Genomic DNA, 27,565 nt, shown 5'->3' with positions numbered 1-27,565 from the left:
AAACTGACAGAACGGAGAGAAAACAGAGAGAAAACTGAGAGAGAACAGAGAAAACGGAGAGAAAATGGAGAGAACGGAGAGAAAACTGAAAGAAAATGGAAAGAAAACGGTGAACGGAGAGAAAATTGAGAGAACGGAGAGAAAATTGAGAGAACGGAGAGAAAACGGAGAGAAAACTGAGAGAACGGAGAGAAAACTGGGAGAGAACGGAGAGAAAACTGAGAGAGAACGGAGAGAAAACTGAGAGAACAGAGAGAAAACTGGGAGAGAACGGAGAGAGAACGGAGAGAAAACTGAGAGAGAGCTGAGAGAAAACAGAGAGAAAACTGACAGAACAGAGAAAACTGAGAGAACGGAGAGAAAACTGAGAGAACAGAGAGAAAACTGGGAGAGAACGGAGAGAGAACGGAGAGAAAACTGAGAGAGAACGGAGAGAAAACTGAGAGAACAGAGAGAAAACTGGGAGAGAACGGAGAGAGAACGGAGAGAAAACTGAGAGAGAGCTGAGAGAAAACAGAGAGAAAACTGACAGAACAGAGAAAACTGAGAGAACGGAGAGAAAATTGAGAGAACGGAGAGAAAATTGAGAGAACGGAGAGAAAACAGAGAACGGAGAGAAAATTGAGAGAACGGAGAGAAAATTGAGAGAACGGAGAGAAAACTGAGAGAACAGAGAGAAAACTGAGAGAATGGAGAGAAAACTGAGAGAACGGAGAGAAAACTGAGAGAAAATGGAGAGAAAACAGAACGGAGAGAAAGTTGAGAGAAAATGGAGAGAAAACAGAGAACGGAGAGAAAATTGAGAGAACAGAGAGAAAATTGAGAGAACGGAGAGAAAATTGAGAGAACAGAGAGAAAATAGAGAGAACGGAGAGAGAACTGAGAGAAAACAGAGAGAAAACTGAGAGAAAATGGAGAGAAAACAGAGAATGGAGAGAAAATTGAGAAAATGGAGAGAAAACAGAGAGAGAAGTAGAAAGAGTGGAGCGATCCGGCTCTGTTTTATTAAACTTCCTGTTCTTCTCAACACGCTTCCTAAACTCTGCTTCTGTCTCCAGATGTGTGTGTGCTCACTTTAAATCAATGCTGTGTGTGTGTGTGTGTGAAGTGCATGCCAGGATGAAGAGGAGAAAGTGATCCAGAGAGGAATGCTGAGGAAGAGGAGTGAGGATGATGAGATGGGACGGGTAGTAAAGTGAGGGAGTGTTTAAAGGTGGGGGGGTTCCTTGGCGATGGCAGTCACGTCCCAGGCCGTCTGGTCGTCCCTAGCAACCAGACATGATGTAAGACGAGGATGAACTTGAACTTGGCCAGGCAGCGAGGATGATGAGGGGGAGATTGGTGAAACGTGAACGTTTGGCGATCGATGCCGGCCGATCAGAGACAACACACACACGCGCGCACAAAGGAATGGGTCTGGTGGTCTGAACCCTCCCACGGTCCACCCAGGGTTTGGCGCCCCCTACTGGCAGTGGATGGTTTTATATTTGATCAGAAGTTCTTCAGATGTTCTTTGGACTTTTAGCTGCTTGTCCAAGATCTGCTCAGATGCTAAAAATAAGGCCTTATAATGTCTTAAATTAATTTTAAAAATATAAGTTGGACTTAAAAACGTTAATCACGGGTCTTAAACTATGTCGTGGCAGGATTTTTAAATCTCATATATTCTATGTACGTAGTTTTTTTTTCTCACAGGACTTTTCAGTTTAAGTCATCTACAGACATCTTCATTACATTCTTGAGGCAGTTGTGGCTACCGCTAAGTAGCTGCTAACATACCCTTGCTAGCTAGTGTCTCTCATTGATGCAAATTTATTGCTATTTGCCTGTACGACATAAGATGCTAGGTGCATTTTGTGCTAAAGTCTCGTCTTTACAGGGCTTAAGGCTGTAGAGCAGGGGGCCCAAAGTGGGTCCTGGAGGCCCGGCATCCTGCATGTTTTAGTTCTCTCCCTGGTGTTAGTAACCACCTTTTCAGCATGTCGGTGTTCTTCTTAGGCCTCTAACGAGCCATCATTTGATCCAGGTGCGTTAAACCAGGGAGAGAACTAAAACATGCAGGATGCCGGGCCTCCAGGACCCACTTTGGACACCATTACTGCAGAACCACATGCAGTGAGACATTCAAAGCTGCGAACAGACCTGAGAGAGGTCACAGTTTGGCTCCCCTGGTGATGCTGAAGGCTCCCAAGAAACAGTCGCTGCTTCTACTGCCACTTGTCTGAGAGCAGCTTTTGGTGTGACAAACTCTGAAGGCAGTGGTTCAGTGAATTTTAACGGTTGTCCAGTTATCCACACATCCATCCGTCCATCACCTTCCTCCCAGCTTGTCCTAGTCTTCCTCTGGGCCTCCTCCTGCTGGATCACCTCACCATGTGTTTCCATCATTTGTGAAAAAGATTCTGATGTCTTGAGCTCTTCAACTGCCCCAACCTAGAGAAGGCACTCTACCCTTTTCTGGACCTTCAGATTTGGAGGCGCTGATCCTCATGTTGGCGGCGAACCGATTCAATGGGAGCTGCAGATCACTGCCTGATGAAGCCGATCAGACCACATTATCTGACCCCAAGACGCCCAAACGGGATCAACGCATTGGCCAGAAAGAGTCCATAAAGGGCAGAATTGGTAACACAAGGTGACCTTGGTGGAGTCCAGCTTTCAACAGAAATGAGTCCAACCAGAGTTGTTACTGTGGAGGGAAATACTGCTGAGGAAGAGGAGCACAGGAGAAGGAGTAGAGCCTCGTGAGAACGGAGAGCCACCAATGCTGACAAATAGGGAAAGAGATTAAAAGGAACAATAATTAATGTCTTCAACTAAAGTAAGAACGTGACAAGATATATAGTTGATTTCACAAGTAATTAAATGTCTTCATATATGTGTGTGATTTTCTTTTGTACATTTCTGATGTGATACAGGCCTTAAATTTCATTGATAATGGCCTTAGGAATGTGAAATGTGAGCTGGTGAGGTGTGGAGGAACCCTGACGTTGACCCCTGTATCTGTCTCCACAGTGGTACCTGGGATAAGGACTCCGGAGGCGCAGACGCCCTCTATGGCCAGCCGCTGCAGCCTGTCCTCCAACACCAGCTGTCCCTGGTCAACCCCGTCACTGGTCCTGCAGATCCTGGTTCCACCGTCAATGACTCGGCATCGGCATGGCTAAAGCAGATTAAGCGCTCCCACGCTGCGAATCGTTCGTCCCAGAATTCCTTGCAGACTCTTGGATCGTATATCTGTAGTGCTGGATCTGAGTCCTGAACCTTTTTCCCTGAATCCCTGACCTGTGGGGCAACGGGGGAAGCGACCTGTTCTGGGAACGTCATCAGACTGAGTCCCAGTTATTCCTCTGTGGAGGACCTACCTTTCCATCACTTTGTGCCGTGTGAACTTTTGCAGTGGTTTGAAGCCCTCAAGGCTGCCACCACCCCTTCCTCCTTAGTGGATCCCTGCAGCCGGGAGTTGGCAGGGGGCCACCTGGCTCAGAGACACCAGCTGAAACAAACCTCCTGGGACGGACGCTGCCTCCTTCCCTAGCTCTCTTCAGGACTTGGACGGTAGCATGATGGGAGGAGCTGAGCCGGGGGCGGAGCAGCATGAACTAACCGTGGGGGCTCTGGGTGGGGCATCCTGAAGGTGGTCTGGATTCGCTGCTACGCTTCACCAGGCGCTCGTTTCTCTGGAGGCTTCATGGCTCATCGGTTTCTCTCTTTTAGCCTCCATTCTCTCCTTCCATCCATCCACCTGTCCAGGTGAAGAGGCAGCGTACGCAGGGCGGGCCGAACCCCCGGGGGTCCGGAGCCACGCCGCCAGTCAGGGGAGAGCCCCACCTCTCAAACTTAACAGTGAAATCATGAGGAAAAGTGCAATTTTGTTGACTAGTTGTTGGATTATTAAATATATCTAAATGTATATTTTTCTTGTAGTCCGCTCAGACCTGGGACTCTAAAACACTGAGCGACAAACCGACACGCAGCCTTGGGGAACCCCAACCCAGTGAGAAACCACCAAACCGCGTCGTTCTTTGATAATCTGGTAGTTTGATATGAGAACGTCTGAATCAGAGATCAGTTTCTGAGCAAAGGACTGATGTTCATTCAGCTCAAATAGGAATGAATAACGATTCCTTTATTTGAAATTTATTCTGCGTCAGGGAAACAAAATGTCTCCTGAGGCCAAATCACAACAATTTAAGCTTGAAACAAATCAGTTTGGCAAGATAATCTGCCTGGCAACGGGCTGTCATGTGATTGGCTGGGTCTTCCAGAGGCTCCATCCAATCACAGGCACTTCTTCCTCCAGCTGGCCAATAGGCTGTGAGTGTGTCATCAGGGGGCGTGGTTTATTTATGAAGATTTTAACTCTTCTTCAGTTTGTTTTTTCTTTCTTATCCTATAAATATCTATAGACACACACACCCGACGTTAACACGAGTTTAAGTGGAAAAAGTCATAAAAATAAGTTAAAAAAATCTGCATGTGTTCGTGTTTGTGGCCGTTTTCTCCATAGATGACGTAGTTAGTGATAAACGGATGATATCCCAACATGAGGCACTTCCTGTCGGTTCTTCACTTCCCTACAGCTCTCGGTTCTTTTCCTCTCATGTTTTCCTGGCAGCAGTAGAACCGGTCCGGTCTTCAAATCCAAAATGTTACTTTGTCTGTCCTGTGTCTAAATTAGCTGATCCTGGTCTCTGCGCCACAAACACTAGCAGGATGTCCAACCTGTGGTCAAACCAGCTTTAAGGTGGCGTGGCCTGCAGGTGGCGCTGTAGGCTGATTAATTTTGGTTTTATTAGGAGGAAGTTGTGAAGAACTCGTTTTGGAGGCGGTTAAAGGTCAGATGGTCTCCTCCGTGTTTGAGGCTGGATCTCCTGAAGGCTGCAGATGGAAACGTTCGCTGGACTTTTTCCACCAAAGCAGCTCCAGGTCCGAACCACAAGCTGCTCTACAGCCCATAATTATCTATACCCCTGGCAAGCTTGGCTCTATTTTGTTTCTGATAGGACACAAAGCTCTTTTTATATAGCAAACTTATCTCTATTATAAGAGACATAAAAAATCTGCTTTAATTATATTAGAATAATAATCTGCATCAATTATCAAAACATTTTTACTCCCTGATGAATGAGTGAAGCTTACTAGCTACATGCCTGTCTTGTTGTATATATAGCCAAACATTGGTTGATACTTATTCCTCTCATATTAAGTTTGATTTTAGATGTGCTCTGATACCACCCAGTGGTCGGAGTGTGAACTACATGTGGTTCATGGAAGCGGAATTGTGCAATTGGCCGATAAACTATTAATAATCTGAATCCTCAGCTAGGTTGTGCAATAAAAATATATTTTTAGACTAATGTTTTCTATACATGATATATTAAAACAGACCACACATGTTTAAAATTCTAAAATTTATTTCTAATTTGTGTTTGAAGTTTTTTAGTAACACTCGGCAACTAATGAATGAAAATGAGTGATGCTAGTCTTTAGAACCTATATATATAAATTTAGATATATTTGTAAAAAAAAAAGTAAATAGTATTTTTATTATATATAAATATTCATTAATAAATAATTATTTTCACAAGTGTATAATATCTGTTTTATCTGGATTTAGGGAACAAAAGCTTCTAGGACATTACAGTAAAGACATTTTTCAGTAGTTAGCTCTATTTGAAACACTGCAGGATAAAAACAAATGGTTGGTCAAAAATGTCTGCTGAAAATCAGTTTGTAAAACTGATTTCATGGGACTGCTGTGAAGGAATTTTACAGTGTTTAAAACACTATAATGATGAAAAAACAGTGGTTGTTCAAAAAGAAAAATTTGACCTAATTCAATCCGTTTCATTCCTTAACTGCCTGGTGTTGCTAATTAGCATCATAGCTAAATTTACACTAATGGTGTCTGAAATGTTCAAATTTATAATGTCTAAGTTTTTGTGCACTCGGACATTCGGGCATTAAGGGGTTGTTAGCTTGTGGGCGGAGCAGCTTGGTGGTCCTCCACTGTTCAGATGAGAATAAATGGAGTTATAAACCGCATTCTGATTGATTGCTGGATGTTCTGGTTCTGGAGCAGAGATCAGCTTAGTGGAGCCCAGACATCCAACTCCAACTGGCGGTCAGCTTTAGAACTCCAGAGTCTCCCTGTTGTTACCACAGCGCTCCAGTAGGGGGCAGAGCAGCAGAAACAGCTTCCAGCGCTATTTGCTGCTCATTTAACTGAATCCAGACCTTCTGGTCGACCGCTTCGTGATCTTCTCCGTCTTTCCAGGGAATTTTCCATCTGTTGCTGGAAGGTTTCACATCTTCCCGTTTGTCTGCCTGATTGTTCCCTGATCCGAGTATCGGATGTAAATTATGCAATATCTGCTTGCACTCTGACACGTCTTTTTATGGTTAGTTTTCCTTCCTTCAGATCGAAGCCGGACCCTACTGGGCCGCTGTGGTGGCTCTGGTCCGATGAGCCAGGCTGCTGTCTCATGAACCCGACCTTAAACAAATCCAAGCTGTCATCCGTCAGAGTGCGGACGGTTCTGTGAAACAGATCTGTCCGGTTCTGTTGGGTTTGAGGCTGTGAGGGCCGAGGGTCAGTCTGTTCCTGCCTTGCCTTTAGCTGTGAGTTGGGCATTATCTATCTGCACTAAATATGAGATGGTGAATACAGAAAAGCAGCTTCTAGGTCGAATCGATTAAAGGGAATAAAATGAGAAAATTGCACGGACATTATTTTAAGTGTCAAAAATCTGATCAGTTGGTTTGAATCTGACTGTCGCTGAGAGTTCGAGACATTTTTAAGGAAACTACAATGAGTGAGCAGTAGTGTGGGCAGCGAGTTTGTTTGTTGTTTGTTCATTTAGTTGGTTCTGCAGTGAAGGCAGAGGGAGCGCCTCCTACTGGCTGGAGCCCTGACTGAGTGCTGTATAGTTTATTGATTTTAAAGCTGCCCTATTTTCTAATGCAGGACTTTTTTAACAATGACTAAGTGAGGAAACTGTGGTGTTGTGAATTTTCTGACTGTTTCTACGGAGGTTGTTTTTTTCCTGGAAACTGGATCCAAGTTGAAAACTTTCCCGTTTCCTCCTTTTTTCTTGAGTTTCCTTTTTTATGTATTTATGCACATTTCCTATGTTGATGCTCTTCTGCAGCCCAGGGTGACCCCCACCCCCATTGTAAATGGATGTTACAGTTTCTGTATGTTCAGTGTTGATGAAGCTGAATTTAGTCCTTCTAAGGGAAAACAAAAATTTTCTGCGTTTGAAGGAGTTTAGTTGTTAGGCAGGAGACATAGCTGGCCAAACGATGCCCAACTAGAAATGCATCCAGGCATCTTTTTTTCTGTTCACCATTCCATGCAGAACAATAAACAGCTTGATTATGCAACATGATTTTTTTCTTTCCCATCTGTTTCTTTCTCCACCTCCTCCTCCTGCACGCCTCCACCGCTGCGGAGCGACGGGACGCTGTGATCGGACCTCCTGCTACGGTTCCACCCAGGAATCAATTATTCTAATGATCAGTAAATCTTCTCTTTAATGTCTTCATTAACGGATCAATTCTTCTCTTTCTGCATCTAATGATACAAAAACCCGATCAACAACCCAGAGATGGTGCTTTAGTTTGGAGGTGCAAAGGAAACCGGGCCGGTTCTCATGAACCGGGCAGCAGGTCCAATCACAGCTGAACCAGAGCTGGAACCAGAACCGATCCAAACCTCACTCCCCCAGAGGAGCTCTGCTGCCTCATCAGGAAACGGAGGGGCAGTTTTTACCCCCATCATGCCCCAGGAACAGGAGCCCCCTCTCCAGCTGCTGCTGCGCAGTCAGGGGTCAGAGGTCATGGGTCGGGGTGTTTCTGAACAGATCACCGATGGAGGACTAGACCGTGCCTCCATCTTGCTTCTCCACAGCCAATCATGGCGCAGCAGTCTTAATCTGCATGAGAACTATGCACTGACTAACAGCCTTCACGTTCCTCCAGAGGGGGCGCCGTGGAGCGAACCCAGGAACCAGCATACTCCACCATATATGAAGATATGAAATGTAGTGCCTGTGAAGCTGTATTCTCCTGAACCTGTTTATATCTCCGGAACACCAGTAGCCTTCTGACTCTAGCTGATGTTCAATAATCACCTGATGTAACCTGCATGCTCTGCCATAGCGTCTAGCAAGACAGCAAGTAGGAAAAAAATGAACTTCCTGTTCATCTTCACCCTCCTCTTCATCAACTCACCACCATCTGCAAGGGACGTCTGACAGGCATCCACTGCAGGACGAGGGGCCCCAATGGGCCCTGCCATGATGGGACGCCATCAGGATGAGACTCACACTCTGGGTCCCTCTCTGATTGGACCCGTTCTAAGCCCTTCAGCCTCGCACAGTTTTAATCAGACAATCTCCAGATCACTGTTTTTAGCATCTGCAAACACTCAGCTGGTCCCCCTCACACACATCACACACATATATATATATATATATATATATATATATATATATATATATATATATATATATATATATATATATATATATATGCACACACACACACGCACTCTTGTTAATCTCCCACATGAGGCCTGAAGGTAGCTTAGTGCTTTGTGGGGTCCACACACACATTCCAGCATGCATTGACCAACAGCCCCACCCCCTACCTCCTCCCCGGGCTGTTTCCTGCAGGAGAACCAATCGATGGCTTCTCCATTTTTCTGCAGCGCTCAGCATTATCTAGCCTGACTTCCCCAGACTCCTCCGCTGCCCCCCCTTCCACCCCCTGCCCCTGGCAGGACTTTAAACGAGCTGCTGCTCCTGCAGGATCAGAGCGGTTTAAAGGGAAGGTGGCTGCAGTACCTGGGAGCCTCCGCCTTGCCCCCCCAGCCCGGACCAGCTGGGGTCGATCGGCTCGTCTAGCTCACCTCCAGTGGCTCCTGCAGCCTGTCGATGCTGCTCACATCTTTGAAACTCAACAGTTTCTTCAACTCATGCATCTCTTTCAGGCAGAAAACTTTGTTGATGACCAGACTGTTTTCTTAAAGGGCAATGCCATTGAATCTGCAAGCTGTCTGTTTCCGTCTTCTTCAGAGGACACAGATTAATTTACAGAAACCAAACATCTATCAAACATTCCTCTTTCAAAGTGCTTGAGATTTAAGGAAGGAGCATTAGATGGCCAGCAGTCAGACTTTGAGATGTCTTATTGACATATAATTATGAATATTTGCCTAAATGGCCAGGTCATAGCCACACTTTGTTTCCATGGGATGCTCCTCATCCTCTCTGGCTTAGGCTCTGACCGGAGAAAGAGGAGTTAACATCCTTTTCATTGTTAGCCTGATATTTCTGCTGCTGCAGCAGCAAGATGTTATAAACTCCAGGATCTAGCTGATAACATATCAGTTACCCAAAGGGAAATGTACATGACCTGGTTATTTATCCATTTCTTATCAATGAAAAATGTTAGTAAATATGTCAAAAAGGCTTTATGGTAGCAAAACAAAGCATGGTGAAAGATTTATACTTTCATAATTTACCAAAGTGTGACATTTACCAATGTTTAGCTATTTAGCTTATAAAGTCTTCAGTATAAATGATTTAGCGGCTTTCCACATGTAGAAACTTTGGCAGAAATTTTCTTTGAAAGCTTTTTTTTAAAATCCTTTTTTCTAAATCTGAATAATTAAATTTCTCTCCCAGAAGATATTTTCTACATTAAATGTCTTAACCTTATAAAATCTGAATAGTTTGCTATGAATGTTGGCATTTGTATGCTAACAGAATGAAATCATGCTGAGCTTGTGAGTTGGGACGTCAGTACACCGATAACATAGTGACTTGTGCATGTTAATAAAAAATTAGCAAGGCTAACTAAAGATAAAATTTACACACAAGCATTAGCATGAGCTTGCTAACACTGAATAAAACCTAAATACCTGTGGAAATTAGCCATATGCTACCATTCTCAACAAATACGTGATTAACTAAACTTCCTCAATAACTTAAACTCTTGATAATTAGTGGGGTTCTTTGTTAGAAATTAGTTTCAGATTTTAGCATTAAACCGCTAATAGTAAATAAATGTTCAAAAATTGGATTAAATGTAGAGATTAACCCTAGCTGGCTAACAATAAATTAAACCATAATAATTAGTTGAGTATGTTACCACTGGTTTATTAACACAAATGACAACAAATTAGTCTGCTAATAATAAGTAATAATATACTGTACATTAGCAAAATGCTAACATTTTGAACATAGCTGATATTAGTTGGAAGGATTAGAAATCCTCATTAGAGATCCTTAAAAAAAACTGTGGACATTAGTGTTAGCATCAGCAATAAATAAAACCACATTAATTGTGAAATGAAGCATTAGCATGTTAAAACTGAATCAAATCAAAATAATTAGTATGGACATTAGTAGCATGTTAATACAGTGACTTGTATATAGACTTAGCAGCAGAGATTAGTAACACTAAAATTAACATTCATTTCCTATAGATATAAGTGTTAGCACATTACTAATAGATAAAATTACATTAAGTAACTGTTGATACTAGCGTTTGTATCTTAATGCTAAATGAAATCATCAAATAATCAGCTGTGGAAGTATCAGCATGTTAACATTAATAATATAGCTAAAACTATTAGTTGTGATTAATAGCAGTTCCTAAGCATGTGTTAATTAGATGGGGACAATAGTGTTAGCACTAGCACTGAAGAAAACCAAATTCATTAGCTGTGAGCATAAGCACTAAAAATACAATTAAATTATATGAAATGGTGTGAACATTAGCTACATGCTCACATGTTATTAGCAAATATTACATAAACTTACTTAAAAGTAGGAATTAGTAACACAAACAATAATTAGCTCACAATAATTAGCTGGATGCTAGCATTACCCTGCTAACACTAAAAAGCAGGGTAATGCTTTTTACCCTGCTTCAGTATTTAGCATGCTAATACTGAAGAAAATTCCAGTAACTAGCTGTGGACATTAGTAGCATGTTAATTAGTTGTGGTAAGTGGTCGTAGAACAGATCAGTATGAACCCCTGGTATTTCAAGGAGTTGTGGTCCACAGCTGCTTGTAAAGTTAAAATCTGTAAATACTTGAGACTCCCTCTAAACTCTTAACTGCCTGCTTTCAATATCAAAAGCTAAATTTACCTTAATTTGCATTAGTCCCGTCATAGCACTACTTCAGAACATAACAAATTGTCCTCATTATTTCTGCTTTTGAGGGTTCAGACAATCAGCGCCAAGGAAAATAAATGGCGCTCCAGTTGTGTGTCAAGAAGCATTGTATCAGGTACTTCAGCTGCCCAAGATGCATTTTCTTTTAAATATTCTAGATGTGGTCTGCAAAAAGAATATGCAAAAATGTACTTTTTCCTTGAATCTCCAAATAGACGGGGTCCACCATAGCAAAACTTTACAATAATAAGGTTAAAAGCCTATTGTCATATTAATTTTTGGCGTTAGCAGCCTGGCAGAAGATAAGACAATTTTGTATTAAAATTAGCATTAGCTTTGGAACAAGTACTAGTCACTGCCAATGACATTAGTGAGAGTTTATCATCAATTAGTGATGATAAACATTTCAACCTCCAACTCACTGCTGCTGATCAGAAGGCTAACTGGAGAACTCAAGCAAGTTTTAAGGTTTATCAGGACAAAAATGGATGGAAGTGGAACAAAACATGGCTGGCCAGCAGAGCATTGGCATTGCCCTTTAGGAGAATAGAATATAATAGAATAGAAATATTAGCATCAGGCTTTACTCCACACTGTGTTGAAATCTCTTGTATAACTCAATCCAGGGATTCGTTTTTACAGTCTTTCCAAACTGCCCTCCTGTTTTCCAGGCTCTTGACGTTTTTAACCGTTTGAACCAATCACCAGTGAAATATTCAGTTTGATCAGCCTTAAGGAATCGTCTCGTTGCCTTTGTCCAGGTGCCCTGGAGGTGGCGCTATGCGTCGCTAATGACAATCTTTAGGAAGGAGAGCTTTATAATCCCTTGAGCGAGGCTGGAGAGGCAGAACCACACCGTTTCCCATCATTCCCTGCTCACTGCCTGAATCACCATGGAAACCAGCTCAATCAGCCCTTCCGTCCATCCTCACCTGAAACGTACCGATACCTCGTGCCTCAACAGCAAGGCGGCGCTTTGAGCCGACCTGGTGTCACCTGATGTCCAGTGTTTCATTTGGCCGGTTCTGTTCTACCGGGTCGTTCTGTCTGTTTGTCTGTCCATCACCGCCGCCATGTCCGCTCAGACTCAACTTACTGAAAGCAAAATGTGCGTTTCCTATGCAACCACATGAAAATAAAAATGCTAAAGCTAACAACCCAGGCTGCTTCACTCTCATGTTTCCTGACTAAAGTCCAGCACCTGAAAGCAACTGGACCTCTGAGGTTGGAGATGGCCGTTTCCTTTCAAAATGGCTGCCAAAGAGAAACCATGACGGTTCAACACATGAGGCTGTTTTAGTAGAAACAATGATGCAGGACACGTCTTATGCGTCACAGCAAACACCTTTCTCACGGTTAGAATGTTCATTTCACAGTTGGAGGTTTGGGCTTTGACTAGGCCATTATAACATCTGAGCCATCTGAGTCACACTGACTTGGTTCTGCTGGGTTTCAGATCAACATGTTATCAGATTTTCTGCTCTGATTGTATCTGCTGTTCTGTTTCTTTCCTCTTCTTGTTCTCCTGGTTGAACTTCCTCCTCCTCCTCTTCCTCCCACGTCTCCATTACCCAGCAGTTCCTGCAGCTTCGCAGCATCAGCATCATTCCTGACACCATGTTTGATTCCTGCTGCCTGTGGTTTGGATCATCTCAGTGATCTGCCCCCCCATGTGATCTGTGTTGTTGTGGTCTGAGCTTGGGTTCTTCCCCCAGGGTGCTGAGGGGAGGGGGGCAGCTCGCCTGCTCCTCAGGTTTCAGAGGGGAAGACGACCGCAGAGGAGTGTGAATAATTCAACCAGCCGCCAATAGCAGGCATCGCCTTTCCACACACACACACACACACTGAGTCGTGACCTGATCTGCCCTCTCAACACTCGCTGTGTGACGCTGCAGAGGTTACAGAGTGAAGATGAAGGTCTGGGAGAATCAGCAGAATGAGGTAAAGCAGAGCTGGATCGGCCTGTAGTCAGAACCAGAATCAGGATAACAGGTCGAACTGTGGAACCAGAACCAGTCAGCGGTCCATCAGCTCTGAGCCGTAGGTGGCTGGTTTGGTCAGACTGAGTCCTTCCTGCTGCAGACTGAAGAGATGAAGAGAGGAGACGTGGAAAAGCTGCTCATGCCTGCTGTTAAACACGGAGAAGGATGTATGATGCTGTGGGCTGATTTTCTTTAAAAAAGCAGCGTGATTAGCAAATGCTACCTGTTTCCATGGAGACATTCATTCACTTTTCCCAGTTAGCGTTGCAGCCTGATGTTTCTCTACATTACAGGTTCTAGTTTGGGTTTGTGGGTCAGAACTGGACAGCAGCACGTCATCAGCGAACAAACAGACCCCCACCGTCTGCCTCCAAGCTAGCACTAGCGCCTGCAAGCCAGTGCTAAAGCAATAGCCAATAACAACAGAAGGACAACAGAGGGCCAGCTCGCTTAAAGGTTAAAACCAGAATCTATTGTTTTTAATGAGCTCAGACACGGTTTAACACCAATGAAGGAAATAATTAAAGCTCTGCCCATCCACGCACCAATTAGCATTAATCACAGTGCATGTGTGTTACTGATCAATAATGAAACTTTGTGAGAAACAGCCGCAGCAGGAGGGAGACGCTGGTTTGGGACCAGCTTCCTGGTTTCTGCTGCTGTGATTGGTCCAGCTGGCTGGTCAGCTGACAGGAGGAACCAATAGGATGAACTGAACCGAACTGAAGTTCACCTGAACTGACGGTGGTTCTGTCAGGGTTTATTCTGCTTCTTTCTGTCTTGAAATAAAAAATTTATTTACATCCTCAGTCCGGAGTCAGAACCTCGTCCTGCAAACAGAATCGGCAACATTCTAACTAACTTTTCAAGCACCTTAGGTAAGAAAGAGAGCTTAGATATGTTCTAGTACACTTGAATCTAGATTGGGTTTTTAAGAAAGGATTAAACCACAGCATGTAGAGAGCTGATGGGACGCAGCCTGACCACAGTGAGGCGTTTATCTCCATGAAGGTGTGATAGCCACAGGTAACAAAACGTCTTTAATCCAACAGGAAGACAGTATGGAGGCTGATTTGATGGTCGGCTGAAAATGATCCAGCGTAGATCTGCAATGTCGCATCCATCAGGATCTGAATCTAATGATGTAGATCTACATCCTAAGAACTGTAATTTTCCCACTGAGCAACTTAGAAAAAGCCTCAGTGGGAGGCTTTTACATCCTTTTCTAAATTGAAATTTAGAAAAGGATTTACAATCCAGAAAGACCTGAGGCCATTTGAAGCTACAACATTAACATAGGGCAATAAAGCATTAGAACATTAGAGCATTAACGCATTGGCAAATTGGGGCATTAGTGTATTAGCACATCCAGGCATTAGGACAGTAGTGCATTAGGGCATTAGGGCAATAGTGTCATGAATTGCAGGTTGTAGAACATGAGAACAGATGCGGTGGACCCACCCAGGAGCAGGAACACAGGTGGGACTAAATGCAAGGAGACAATCAGGTTAAACAAGGGACATGTGTAAACAAGGTATAGACGGGACAACACAGAGACTCCACAGAACACTGAAACCTGAATAAACAGAAATAGATAAAACCTTACAAATTGTGCATTAGGGTACTAGAGCATTAGTGCATGAGGGCATTAACGCATTAACATATTAGGGCATTAACAAATTAGGGCATTAGGGCAGTAATGCATTAGCATATTAGAGCATTAGCAAATTTGGGCATTAACACATTAGCACATCCATTGTAAAAGTTGGAGCACTTCAATATTCAGATTGTTGGCAGTAGGGTATTATCCAGGGCATTAGCAAATTAGAGCATTAGGGCATTAACACATTCAGGCATTAGGGTATTAGCATATTTGGGCATTAGCGCATTCAGGCATAAGGGCAGTAGCACATTAGGGCATTAGCGTGTTAGGGCATTAACAAATTAGGGCATTAACACATTCAGGCATTAGAGCATTAGCATATTAGGGCATGAGCCCATTCAGGCATAACAGCAGTAGCACATTAGGGCATTAGCGTATTAGGGCATTACCAAATTAGGGCATTAGCACATTCAGTCATTAGCTGAATGCCTGAATGCATGTAGCTACTACTAATGCACTAGGACAGGGGTCACCAACTCCAGTTCTCCAGTCCTTTTAGATGCATCTCTGCTCAAACTCACCTGGATCAAATAAACTGCTTGTTTCCAGCCTATTGCAGAGAGGAATGAATGCTGGTGAGGGAATTCAGACATTTTGGAGCAGATGTGAATCTAAAAGTTGCAGGATGGTGGCCTTTGAGGAATGGAGTTGGTGACCCCTCCACTAGGGTATTAGGGCACTAGTGGGGCACTAGTAGTGCATTAGGCTCCTAATGCACATTAGGACAGTAGTGCATTCAGGCATTGGTGCAGTAGTGCATTAGGGCAATAATGCATTAGCATATTAGAGCATTAGCAAATTAGGGCATTAAAGCATTATCACATCCATTGTAAAGTTGGAGCGCTTTAATATCCAGATTGGTGTCAGTAGGAAATTATCCAGGGCTGCACTGAGTTGGAGAACTTTGGTCCTGAAGATGAAACATGGTGGCTGTTGGTGGAGATGCCCCACCAACAGATGCCCCACCTGCCAGTAATCCGCCCTCCAATTGGTCAAAGGAAGGCTCTGCAGATGGAGGTTTATCTTGGTTTCTGACACATTTTATTCAATCTGTTCCCAGTTTAATTTCTGTAGCTCAGATAAAAATATGGATTTAAAAACTGATATATTCATGTCAAGAGGTCAGGTTTTAAAATATATCAGAGAGTTTAGAGATGAAGCCTTCCTCCTCCTCCTCCTCCTTCAAGCTTCTTCAAACACGGAGCTCTCCAGGATCTTTAAATATGATTTTATGTCCCTGTGGAGGAGACATTTACTCTGAGAGGTCGACATCTCCCCTGAGGAACAAACTCCACCTCTTCCTCCTCTTGTGTCCCCTATCCGTTCCATCTGTTGGTTTTATGACTTCTGCAGGTTTCTGTTTGTGGATCCTTCAGCCTGAAACCTCTTCTGAAACTTATCACTTTTCTGTTTGAACTCTTTCACTTTTAATAGTTTATTAGTTTAATCCTGTATTACTGTAACCTCAGGAGTTTAGGTTAACTAATCATTTTTGTATGATTGGTTAGCTAACTGGTTGAATGACTGGTTAACTGTTTGTACGAATGGCGTATGAATGAATGGCTTGTATCCCCCGAGCTTTTCAGAGTGCGAAGAAATAAAAATTGACAAAAAGTAACTGTCGACATTGTGAAGCAGCCAACTTCACAATTCTTTAGCCTGTTATTCATCCGGCCACCAGGGGCGCTGCTGTTAAAGTTCTAGCTGCACATTGTGGAAGTAAAACTGTACACGGGTGATTCTTTTTTTGCGGCAACATTCCATGTCCCCATGTTTTGCTTACAATTATTTTTTGTAAAATGTGCCAAATATTTACAACAAAGTATTTTAATTGTACATTTTGATGTTTGCCATTATTCAAATATAAATGAAATGCCTTTTAAATATTATTTTGTTCTTTACACACTTTTTTGGTGACCAACATGCTCAATTTCATTGCGTCCCCAGAGCCATGTAACAGACTTCCTCATGAAGTTTGAACTATGAAATATATATTTTTTAATGTTTTTCTTTCAATAAGTTGATTGACTGGACTAAACATTATTGTCAAAACTATTTTTCTTATTTGATATTTTCCTCATATTCTACATGTCCCAGTACTTTCCACCCTGTTGGGATGTTTCCTTGTTGCCTTCAAAAAGTCTAAAATTCCATAAAAACCATTTAATGTAAGTGACATCAAAGGTTTTGAAGTAAATTCAACCATGGAAAACAAAGTCAGCTTCAACTGTCACCATCTCTGTACCGTTTCTTCTCTTCAACATGTTAAACCTGGATGAGTAAAGCTTAAAGCTCCACCCTGTTAGGATGGATTGTGAAAATGTTTATTCAGTAGAATTTAAAAAACATTATATTAGTCATTAAAGGTTTATTATTCTGTTGAAGGTTAACTAGCTAAATGTTCACCACATAAAGAGCTACAGGTAGATTAGTTAGAAAAGTTCCACCCTGTTATGGGTGGAAATTAGGGTGAAAAGTAAAAAATGTCAGATGATGGAATAGAGTTGCAGAGCAGTCTGAGGTATTATCAGATGTCTTTCCCATTTGTCTGTTTTCATTTCACTAGTTGCCCCCATTGACTCCTGTGAGGAACAATGAGTCTGTCAGGGGAAAATCCACTACAGGGATGTCACCTGTTTGCCCAAATAGAGCCAGGACAAATACTCTGCCTTTACTTTGACTTGAAAGACGCAATTCTGCAACTAATGATGAAAATCATCAGATTTTAGAAGACATTCATTTTCCACCCTGTTATGGGACAATCCACCATTGTTCCATTCCACACGTTTTTATTAAATATTGTTACAGAAACATTAAATACTGTGAATTTTTCTATGCCATGTTGGGAATTGAAGACCAATAAATGCACATATTGATATAAGTTTTTTAAATTACCAATATTTTCAATGCCGTCAGTAATAATGAGTAAAAAAAACATTTTTTTCTTTACAATAAAGACATAAATGATTCGTAACTACATGATGTGTTACAATTTCAAAAATAAAACATATTATATAGTAAAAGGGACACACTCTTTAAGAAAAAGTCATTATTTTTCAAAATGTACGTTTAACTATTTGTGGTCTATATGTAAATGTTCATAACACATGAACACATTCAGAGACAATGGTGAAAAAAAAACACCTGTAATTATTAATTCATCCAATCCTGAGCTTGCCCGTTATTAATTTCTTATTGTTAAACATGTCAGTGTTGTAACAAAATACTTAAAACATTAATACTTTTTTTTTTCAAATGTCCTGAAGCCGAAATGTTGCCGCAAAAAAAGAATCACCCATGCCTGAGCTTACTTTCGGTTTATGCTAGCAGAGTATTGAATTCATGAGTTTATGTTTGTTGTACAGTGACCTGAAGTTGGCTTCCGATTGGAGCTTCCGTTTCGGAAAATGGCTAAAGGGCGATTCCACCAAATTTTTCGCTACCTTCAGCATCTTTAATCTGCTACAGTTAAAAAACTTCAACATCTTCAAACCTGAACTATGTTATTATGCTCTAATAGGAGAATATTAAAACCAAGTTTGTGATTTGTGAAACTTAAGTGAAGAGCGATTTCAGTTGCTTTTTGTGTCTGTACCACACCAGGGGCCTCATGTCTAAACCGGCGTACACACATAAAAATGTGTGGTCCCATATTTTATGCACAAGTTGGCATGAATAAAAATTAACTTTACGTCAAAGTTTGCGTAAATATACACAGACTTTTTCCCTGTGTGAAAATGTGCGACAGCCACACAAACTTTATCTGTGCACAATATCAAACTACAAAGCGTCAAAACTCACCTAAACACACTGAAACCTGACAACATTCAGTTATTTAGACCAGAAAGCATCAAACTCGGTGTTTTTTAATGATTTTAATCTTTTATTGTTTAAACAATGAAACTGAACCACATTTATCCTCAGACAATAACTTAACACACACAAAATAAAGAAAATAAAACTAAAGGATGGCAAAACCTCACTCCAATGTAAATAACTTCCTCAGTTTGTCTGATAAAGATGTAACAAAAGTTATGACTAACTACGGTTCTATGAATCCCTACTGACCGCCAGAGGTGGTGCTCAAAGCACTGAATGATCACTCTTGCACATGCACAGGTCGAGAACCTTATACCAACATGGTCACGTGTGACCCCCAGTCACACGTGACTATAAGTCTATATAGTCACGTGACAATGACAGCTCAGTCCCTTAATCTTCTCGCAAAACACGATGATTCCGAGGGGCCGAACGCTCTGGCGGTCATCCGGGATTCATAGAACCGTAGTTACAGTCGTAACTTTCGTTCTATTTCATCCCTACTGACCGCCAGAGGCGGTGCTTAAAGCACTGGATGACGATTATCAACAGAGTCCTGAGGAATCACACACAGAAAAGAAACAATCCCAAAACATGCCCACCTGACTAGGATGACGATGAACGCTGGGACAGGATCCCCTCCAATGGGTGAAAGGCGGCCAGGTTAACCCTGTAAAACCTAGCAAAAGTATTTGGAGATGACCAGGAGGCTGCTGCACAGATAGTCTCCAGAGTGACCTCAGTCATAGCGGCCCATGACGCACTAATGCTCCTGGTGGAATGGCACCGTACACCAGCAGGAGGTTGGTGGCCCTGTAGAACGTATGCTTGTTCCACCACATCCACAATCCAACGTGCAAGACGCTGTTTGGAAAGGGCCTGCCCCTTGCGGGGCTCTGCATAGCAAACAAACAGACTATCAGACTGCCATAGAGAAGCTACGGCAGTCTGATAGTCTGCTACGGCACACTGCCGTAGACTGCCGCAGTGTCTGCGCATGTAAGACACTGACATACAGCGTCTGACATACGCTTCCAGTGCCCAAACAGGGCAGAGAGGCTCATCAGGCCCATCTGCATCAAAGCGAGCAAGCTGGAGGGGCGCAGAGTGGCTTGCAGATGAGGCCACCTTAGAAAGAAATGCCACGTCAGGCCAAAGAGTAACGCCAGAGCCAGCTAGGTTCCAACGGCAACAGGACTCGTGAACAGACAAGGTCCCACACAGGTACGACAGGGTGTAAGGGAGGGTGCAAGTGTCGGGCACCCCTCAGAAACTAAGAAACGTCTTTGTTACGGCCTATCGTCTCTCCACTCACCACCACATGCCAACAAGAGATGGCAGCCACATAAACTTTCAGAGTGGATGGAGACCGACCCTGAGAAAGCAATCCTTGAAGGAAGTTTAAAATAACTGAAATAGAACAGTGTACAGGATCCTCATGTCTAGCATGACACCAACTGCTAAAAACATTCCACTTATGAGTGTATGCCAGTCGCGTTGAAGGGGCCCTGGCGTTAGTCATTGTATGCCCAACGTCTCCGTCATACTCCGAGAAGGAGATGCTGGGCCTCGTAGCGGCCAAACCCAGAGCTGGAGGCGACTGGGATTGGGATGCAGGATCTGACCCCCCAGCTGTGACAGAAGGTCTTTCCTGTGGGGAAGAGGCATTAGAGAGCTGCAACAGAGCCTGTGCAGCAGTGGAAAACAGGTTCTCCCCGGCCACAAGGGGGCCACTAGAAGGACCTGATGCCCCTCCTGAAGGACTCACAGGAGTGTTGGGCCTATCAGGGGAAGAGGCGGAAAAGCATAGAGCAGCACTCTTGGCCAGTCGTGTGCCAGTGCGTCCTGACCCAGAGGACTGGCACTGTCTGCCATGGAGAACCAAAGCGGGCAATGTGTTGTCTCTCGGGATGCAAACAGGTCCACAGCTGCTATGCCATATTTCCCCCAAATAACCCCCACAACCTCTGGGTTTTGCCTCCACTCCCCCGGTGGTGGCCGTCCTCGAGACAGAATATTGGCCGGCTCATTCTGGACCCCTGGAATGTGGGCCGCCCTCAGGCTGGCAAAAAGAGGGGGTGCCCAGGTCAAGAGCTTCTGGGTCAGCCTCAGCAATGTTATCGACCGTGTTCCCCCCGATGGTTGATATGAAAAACCACCGAAGTATTGTCTGACTGCACCAGGACCGCACCAGGACATGCCTTCCGCGCAGGCCTGGGAGGAAGTGTCGCAACACCCGCTGCACACCCTTCAACTCCAAGGCGTTGATGTGCTGCAGTTTTTCCCGCGGAGACCATGTCCCCCGGGCGATCCGTCACTGCCACGACGCCCCCCATCCTGTGGTGGATGCGTTGGTAGAGACAACCTCTCGACGAGCCAGCAGCGAGCCCAGTAGAACCCCTTTAGTCATAAACGCTACCTCTCGCCACTGAGCCAGTGATGCAAGGCATTGATTGGACACCAGCAGTTCCTGCATCGGTGCAGTGTACAAGATGGGTGTAGCCTTAGGCTAGCGGTTCTCAACGTGGGCGGTACCACCCCCCAGGGGGCGTTCAGAGGACGGCAGGGGGCTCTGGCGGACATTTGACCTAAGCCAAACTTGGGTGGATCCTGCATGAGCGACAGGGCCCTGCCATCAGAGGTCGGCCATGAAAAGGCCTTAGTGCCTGCCCAACAGACATGAACCTCCTTCACATAGTCGGCAGATGGGGGAACCATAAAGGACGACCTAGTAGTAGAACGCCAAAAAAAGCACTAGAAGCATCAGGCTGGCTCTGTGGAGCATCCAGCTGCAACCGAGCAAGCGCAGTTCTCAAAGTGCCCACTATTGAATCATCCTCTTCCAACTGAGACCAGGAAGAGATACGCGAACTACCGGTCGACATACACAAGCCAGATTCAAATGGATCTTGAAAATCAGTACCATATGCTGCCAGGGATATAGTATCATCTTCTAAAACAGAGTCCTGAACCCATGCTCTGCCCTGGGTCCGGGTCTCCAATCAGACCAGAGCCAACCCAGTCTCTAAGGGACTCGAGCAGTGCTTTCATCTGCAAACAAGAGGGACACAGATCATGCCCATCCTCCAACTGGAGAGGGGAAAACACACTCTGCAGCCCGGCACGTCCAGCATTTCACGCTCACAAGACAAGGTCAGGTCTTGCTGAAATCGCCACTCTTGACACTTAGCCGACGAGCGAATGGGCAAGGGAACCCGGTGAGCAGAAAAACGCCACCAGCGGTTCCGATCAGAGAAAAAAAGCTGCAAGGAGCACTACGACCACCATAGCACGGCAGCAATCAGTGGTGCAAAAAGTGGGTATGCAGCGCATGCAACTCATAGGGGCGGTGCACCAGAGGGGGCGTCAAAACCCCATCTGGAGGGGGCGGCGCCCCGATGATGCCTTCGCATACACTTCACCGCCCTTACACTCCTTCACCTCGCGCACATGTAAATGTAGCGAGTTTTACCTTTCACGTATCTTCATTTGGGGGGGTAAACATACGATCGCTCATACGGATAGAGCGACCGTATGTTTTCTACGGTCCTTCACACTTACGTACCTTCCTTCCTATTTTGGGGGGTCGGGGGGGCGCCGATTTATGTTTTCGCATCCACCTGAATAATATGTAGTTGCGCCCCTGGTAGCAATATTTATGAGGCAAGCCGGACACGGCTGCACAACGTTAACAAAAGGCAACACTAATAATATAAGACAAGCCAACACGGCGGCGCAATATAAAGAAACAGCAATCTGAACGCGGCTGCCACAAATACAAGCCGATATGGCTAAGCAACAAGCTGGTCGGAGCTGGCCAACGCTGTACCACCAGCAGCAACAGGAATATTGACGCACCGGCGCTCCCGTCGATTAAAAAGAGAAAATCGACTTACCAATCGAAGAACAGAATTGAATCAATGAAGACCTTGCGCAGCCTCTGAGGGCGAGAAAATCAGCTCCGACCGTAGTCTCAAGGCTACCAGCGACACGCAATAATCAAATTCTTACCACCTACTTAACCTGCATGTGAGAAGATGTCATTGTCACGTGACTATATAGACTAACCGGTGTCACCGGAGGTCACACGTGACCATGTTGGTATAAGATTCTCGACCTGTACATGTGCAAGAGTGATGATCATTCTGGAACTCATCGTCTGAAAGCATCTGAGGCTCATTTCATTCTGACTGGAGAGAAAACAGGCTGATCAGCAGATGGATCCACCAGGTTTGGTTCTGATCAGGAGACGATCAGGTCCATCAGCAGCTGATCCAGGTGAGCCGCTACCTGAGGAGCTTTGGCTCTGATGGAGGATTGATCACAGATCAGATCGATCTGATGGTCCATCAGCGTTTAGATTCATCCAGACTGATCATCCTGGAGCTCTGAGCAGAACTTAGAGCGGTACCGGCGGTACCGGTTCTGTTCTGATGGACTCAGGATGAACTGCTGGTGATCCTGGGTTTCCTTCCAGAACCTCAGTGACCTGACCGAGACCCAAACCAATCGAGGACGAGACGCAGAACAACTCAGAATGATTTATTTCAAATTTAATAACTTAAACAGCAGAAAAACTTCTGAATAGGGACATGGAGGACATGGAGGACATGGAGGACATGGACACCCGGATCGGTCCTCCAGGAATGTGACGGGTGATGAAGACGCAATTGCTCCTCTTTCACCTGAAGGCTGCGCCTGCAGAAACAAAGCATCACCTGTTACCGGGCAGACTCCGGCTGGAGGGAACCCGCAGGCTCCGCCCCTCACATCCGGTTCTGACGGATTCAAGAGTTCTGGACTCACGGCCCGGTCCGGCTGTGATCAGAGTGCCAGGTGAGGCTTCCTGAACGTCTCGTTGGTGATGGAGAGCCGGGTCAGCCGGGCGCCGTAGAAATCCACAATGTAACTGGACCCGTCCGCCGGGCCCACCATCTGCAGAACAGGGGCTGCAGTCAGGGGTCTGGTTCTGGTTCTGGTTCTGGTCCTGGACTTACCTGCATGGCGATCAGGATGAAGTCGATCAGAGTCCCGATCCCACAGAATCCCACGGTGCAGAACTTCAGCAGACCTGGAACACAGAACCGCCTGCCGGGTCAGAACCGCCGACCCGTTTATCAACAAACATTACTAATAAGTAATTAAAGGCAAAATATGACTAAAAATAAAACTAACAGAAAATAAAATAAAATTTTTTTTTACTGAAAAAAATAATTACATGAATAAAACATCAAATTTTAAATAAATGAAATATCAATATAGTTAATATTTAACTCCAAAAAATAAAATAAAGGAACGAAAAAAACTAAAAAATGTAAATATAGCAAATAAAACACCAATAAGACAAATCAACAACAATTATTAATTATCAGAAACTATAAAATGTAAATAAAAAAACTTCAATTTTTAGAAAAAATTACCAAAAATTAACATTAAGTCTAAAACAGTTTTAGTTAATTTGGGACCCGAGTGTCTCTGTGTGTGTGTGTGTGTGTCTCTGTGTGTCTCTGTGTGTGTGTCTCTGTGTGTGTGTGTGTGTGTGTCTGTGTGTGTGTGTCTGTGTGTGTGTGTCTCTGTGTGTGTGTGTGTGTGTGTCTGTGTGTGTGTGTCTCTGTGTGTGTGTGTGTGTGTGTGTGTCTCTGTGTGTGTGTGTGTGTGTGTCTCTCTGTGTGTGTGTGTCTCTGTGTGTGTGTGTCTGTCTCTGTGTGTGTGTGTGTCTCTCTGTGTGTGTCTGTCTCTCTGTGTGTGTCTGTCTCTGTGTGTGTGTGTCTCTGTGTGTGTGTGTCTCTGTGTGTGTGTGTCTCTGTGTGTGTGTGTGTGTCTCTGTGTGTGTGTGTGTGTCTCTGTGTGTGTGTGTGTGTCTCTGTGTGTGTGTGTGTGTGTCTCTGTGTGTGTGTGTGTGTGTGTCTGTGTCTCTGTGTGTGTGTGTGTGTGTGTCTGTGTCTCTGTGTGTGTGTAGGTGTGTGTCTGTGTGTGTGTGTCTCTGTGTGTGTGTGTCTCTGTGTGTGTGTGTGTGTGTACCGAGGGCCGGGTATCCCAGGTAGAACCGGTCCGCTCCCAGCCAGCCCAGGAACAGAGACAGCGCCACGGCAACCTTGTAGGAATATCCGGTCCTGATAGGAAACAGAACATTTGGTCCTCATCCAGTCCAGAACCGACCCAGTTTATCTGGGTCCAGGACCAGACGGTGAGTATAAAGTTCTGGCTCAGTCCGGAAACACTCACACGTTCCTGCAGGCAACGGTTCTGTTGAAGCCGACCTCGTCTCCGCTGAACCGGACCTCGGTTCCATTGGACAGCCGGCAGGTGACGTTTGGAGCGGGCAGACAGTCCACTGCAGAGACAGACACACGTTCTGACCCGGTTCTGGTTCTGACTGCTGCTTCTCTCCTCATCTTCAGTCAAACCAACCATCAGAACCAGATGGGTCCAAGCATCTCCTTTCTACCGTTATTTACATTTACTACTGATTCCAGAACCAGAACCAAGCGGGTCTGGATGGAGCGGACTCACCAAACGCCACGCCATCCCGGCAGTTCTCTGGTTCCTGCGTGGATTCATCGATCTTCGGGTCTCTGCACAGATACGTGACCAGGTCAAGGAACCAGAACCAGAACCTCACAGCTTTAATGAACTGGAACCAGAACTGGACCCATGCGGGTTCAGGGTTACAAATTTACTAAAATGTAATTCAGAAACCAAACGAGCTGCTGATGGATCAATAAAATAACAGATTAAATGACCTTAAAACAATAACAGTCAAAACTGAAATTGTGTTTATGTATAAAAAAGTGAATTTAAAAAAATAAAATTCATGGAAATTATTTTTAATTGAATTTCTTGATAAGTATAATGGACAAAAAGAAATCAAACTAATTATGAATAATTAGAGTTAAGCAGCTTCTTGAATCCAGATGCTTTAAAACCTTTAGGATGTTGTAATATTTAGGATCATCAGACATTTTTTCATCTGTTCCGTTTCTTTTGCTGACTTATTGATCAGACCATGTCATCCATCTGATCCAGAACCGAGTTATTCTGGATCAGAACCAACAGACTCATCTCAGTCAGCAGGTCGTCAATCTACCGTAGAGCTACAGACTATCAGAAAAACACCATGCTAAGCTAAGCTAAGCTAAGGGCTCCTTCCTGAAGCAGAGTCACGTGACTGAAGGATATTGTCCCAGCCTCAGGTGTCTGCAGTCCTCCGCCTCTTCAGCCTCAGCCGCTCTGAGACCAGAACCACAACTAGAACCGCAGCAGAACAGCACGAGCGTCAGGAGTAGCAACCGTCCGAAGGGAGCCGCCATGATGAGCCAACCATCACGTGACAGCGTGTTGCCTTCAGGGTCCTGAGGACGGTGGGCCATCGGAGCTCTGAGATTAGATTAAACCGTAGGTTCTCGGTGATTCTGGATTGTATGAAGCTTTTTAAATAAAACTTTGATCTCAGCAAACCCAAACGCTTCATAACCGGCCGTTCAGCCCGCAGAGTGGACCAGAACCGGACCTGAACACAGATCCGGTTAAAGAGGAATGGGAAAAGTGAGAACATGGGCCAAGTTCTGCTGCAGTGCTTCTCAAGAGGCGGAACAAGAAGCACAGACTGAACATGAACGCATCATTCTGGCCGAACGACGCGTTCAGGTGCAGCCGTCCTGCCGCTCCTCCTGTCAGCCGAACCTGCAGGAGAATTGCTTTTATTTATTTTACCACAATTAAGTGTTATATTTGTTTCAAACGTGCTTTTCTAAAGCAACTATATTTCCTTTTCAGCTTTAATTCATCTCATATTTGCAAACAATTTTACACGTAGTGTATTTTGGTATATTTGAAAAATGCAAATCTATTTTTGTGTTAAGTTTTATTTACTTTTTAAATAAAAACGAAATTTTATTAGAAATGTAATCTAAGAAATTTATTTTACTATTTTACTTATTACTCTATTTCATTTACTAAAACCTTGGATTTTTTTTTCTTTTTTACATTTAAAACATTTATTTCCTTAAGAATTCGAAAATATCTGAACTAATTCTATCCATCCATCCATCCATCTTCTGTACACCCTTGTCCCTAGTGGGTTCGGGAGGGTTGCTGGTGCCTCTCCAGCTGACATTCCGGGCGAGATGAACTAATTCTAAATAAGCTATAATTTATTTCCATCTATTTCATCATCATCATTATTTAAAATGTTTTAAACTTCCACAATAAACTTAAAAAAACAACAACAAATAAACACTTTTTTAAATTATTAAACTAAATTATTAAAGGAAGCAGTCGGTATAAAACCAGCAGAGAGTTACTGATAAGTACCGAACCGAACCCTCTGACCGTTCATCTCTGCTCAAATCACGAACCGCAGCAGCTTTGTCATTTCCGGCGGCACCTAAAGGCATCATCACAGCGACTGTTGGCGAACTGGGTCCAGTTGAAGTGAGTCCTGTCCCAGTTCCGGATGGTTCTACGGCTAAGTGTGGACTCAGCGGCTGTAGGAGGTTCGGTTCGGTCGGAAGGCTAGAAGGTCAGTTCTGATTCTGGTCCGGACAGCCCAGCTGAGTTAGCAATTTAGCTTCGGGCGGACTGGGTCAGTTCGGGTTGGTCGGTTTCGAGTGAGTTGGGGCGGGGGGGTTCGGCTTAATAGAACCTCATGGTTCTCCTCGCGCTGAACAAAGCTGCGTTCAGGTTCGGCCGTTTAAACCAGTTTCAGCAGGTTTTCTCTCACCTGTCAGGGAAGTTTGGCCGCACCTGCCTCACCTGCTGGAAGTCCAGCTGGACCTCTCGGAGCAGTTCCGGTGGCTCCAGAATCTGGACGGTACCGGTTTTAGCTCATTAAACTGCCGAACAGCGCCCATCGGAACCGCGCTGTCTCACTTCCTGGTTCCTCCCAGGTGAGCTCAGGTGTGTG

The 27,565-nt window shown here is 44.3% G+C and overlaps 3 protein-coding genes across 3 annotated transcripts in view; 2 read left to right on the top strand and 1 right to left on the bottom strand.

Annotated features, from left to right (window-relative positions):
- The window catches only part of nfia (nuclear factor I/A), a 67,595-nt gene extending 60,201 nt beyond the window's left edge, over nucleotides 1-7,394 (top strand). The window contains exon 11 of the mRNA XM_088004807.1: nucleotides 3,016-7,394. Coding sequence (XP_087860933.1) covers nucleotides 3,016-3,030 — 15 coding nt within the window. The 3' untranslated portion in view covers nucleotides 3,031-7,394. The remainder of the gene's footprint in view (nucleotides 1-3,015) is intronic.
- Nucleotides 7,395-23,187: 15,793 nt separating this feature from the next.
- Nucleotides 23,188-27,522, bottom strand: tm2d1 (TM2 domain containing 1). The gene is made up of 8 exons (XM_088004805.1): nucleotides 27,383-27,522; nucleotides 25,840-26,037; nucleotides 25,174-25,247; nucleotides 24,886-24,994; nucleotides 24,682-24,773; nucleotides 23,658-23,731; nucleotides 23,467-23,595; nucleotides 23,188-23,358 (listed from the first exon to the last, which is right to left on the bottom strand). Exons 2-7 carry the CDS (start codon nucleotides 26,028-26,030, stop codon nucleotides 23,485-23,487), a joined length of 651 nt encoding a protein of 216 aa, XP_087860931.1. The 5' UTR covers nucleotides 26,031-26,037; nucleotides 27,383-27,522; the 3' UTR covers nucleotides 23,188-23,358; nucleotides 23,467-23,484.
- Nucleotides 27,042-27,565, top strand: part of patj (PATJ crumbs cell polarity complex component) — a 54,583-nt gene continuing 54,059 nt past the window's right edge. Inside the window, exon 1 of the mRNA XM_088004806.1 lies at nucleotides 27,042-27,181. The gene's annotated coding sequence lies outside the window, so the exon portion shown is untranslated. The remainder of the gene's footprint in view (nucleotides 27,182-27,565) is intronic.

The sequence above is a fragment of the Poecilia mexicana genome, unplaced genomic scaffold (genome assembly GCF_051168715.1).
Source record: "Poecilia mexicana isolate PSO_F unplaced genomic scaffold, ASM5116871v1 scaffold_4, whole genome shotgun sequence".
In the NCBI taxonomy this organism is placed as follows: Eukaryota; Metazoa; Chordata; class Actinopteri; order Cyprinodontiformes; family Poeciliidae; genus Poecilia; species Poecilia mexicana.
This window is presented reverse-complemented; position numbering and strand designations above follow the sequence as displayed.

What these genes read in the sequence shown, in the direction of transcription:
- tm2d1 (XM_088004805.1), bottom strand. Translation starts at nt 26,030, where the DNA reads ATGGCCCACCGTCCTCAGGACCCTGAAGGCAACACGCTGTCACGTGAT. An exon ending in AGACACCTGAGGCTGGGACA is followed by an intron (nt 25,248 to 25,839) that starts ATATCCTTCAGT and finishes TGACCTGGTCAC; the next exon opens with GTATCTGTGCAGAGACCCGA. An exon ending in TCATCCTGATCGCCATGCAG is followed by an intron (nt 23,596 to 23,657) that starts GTAAGTCCAGGA and finishes CCTGTTCTGCAG; the next exon opens with ATGGTGGGCCCGGCGGACGG.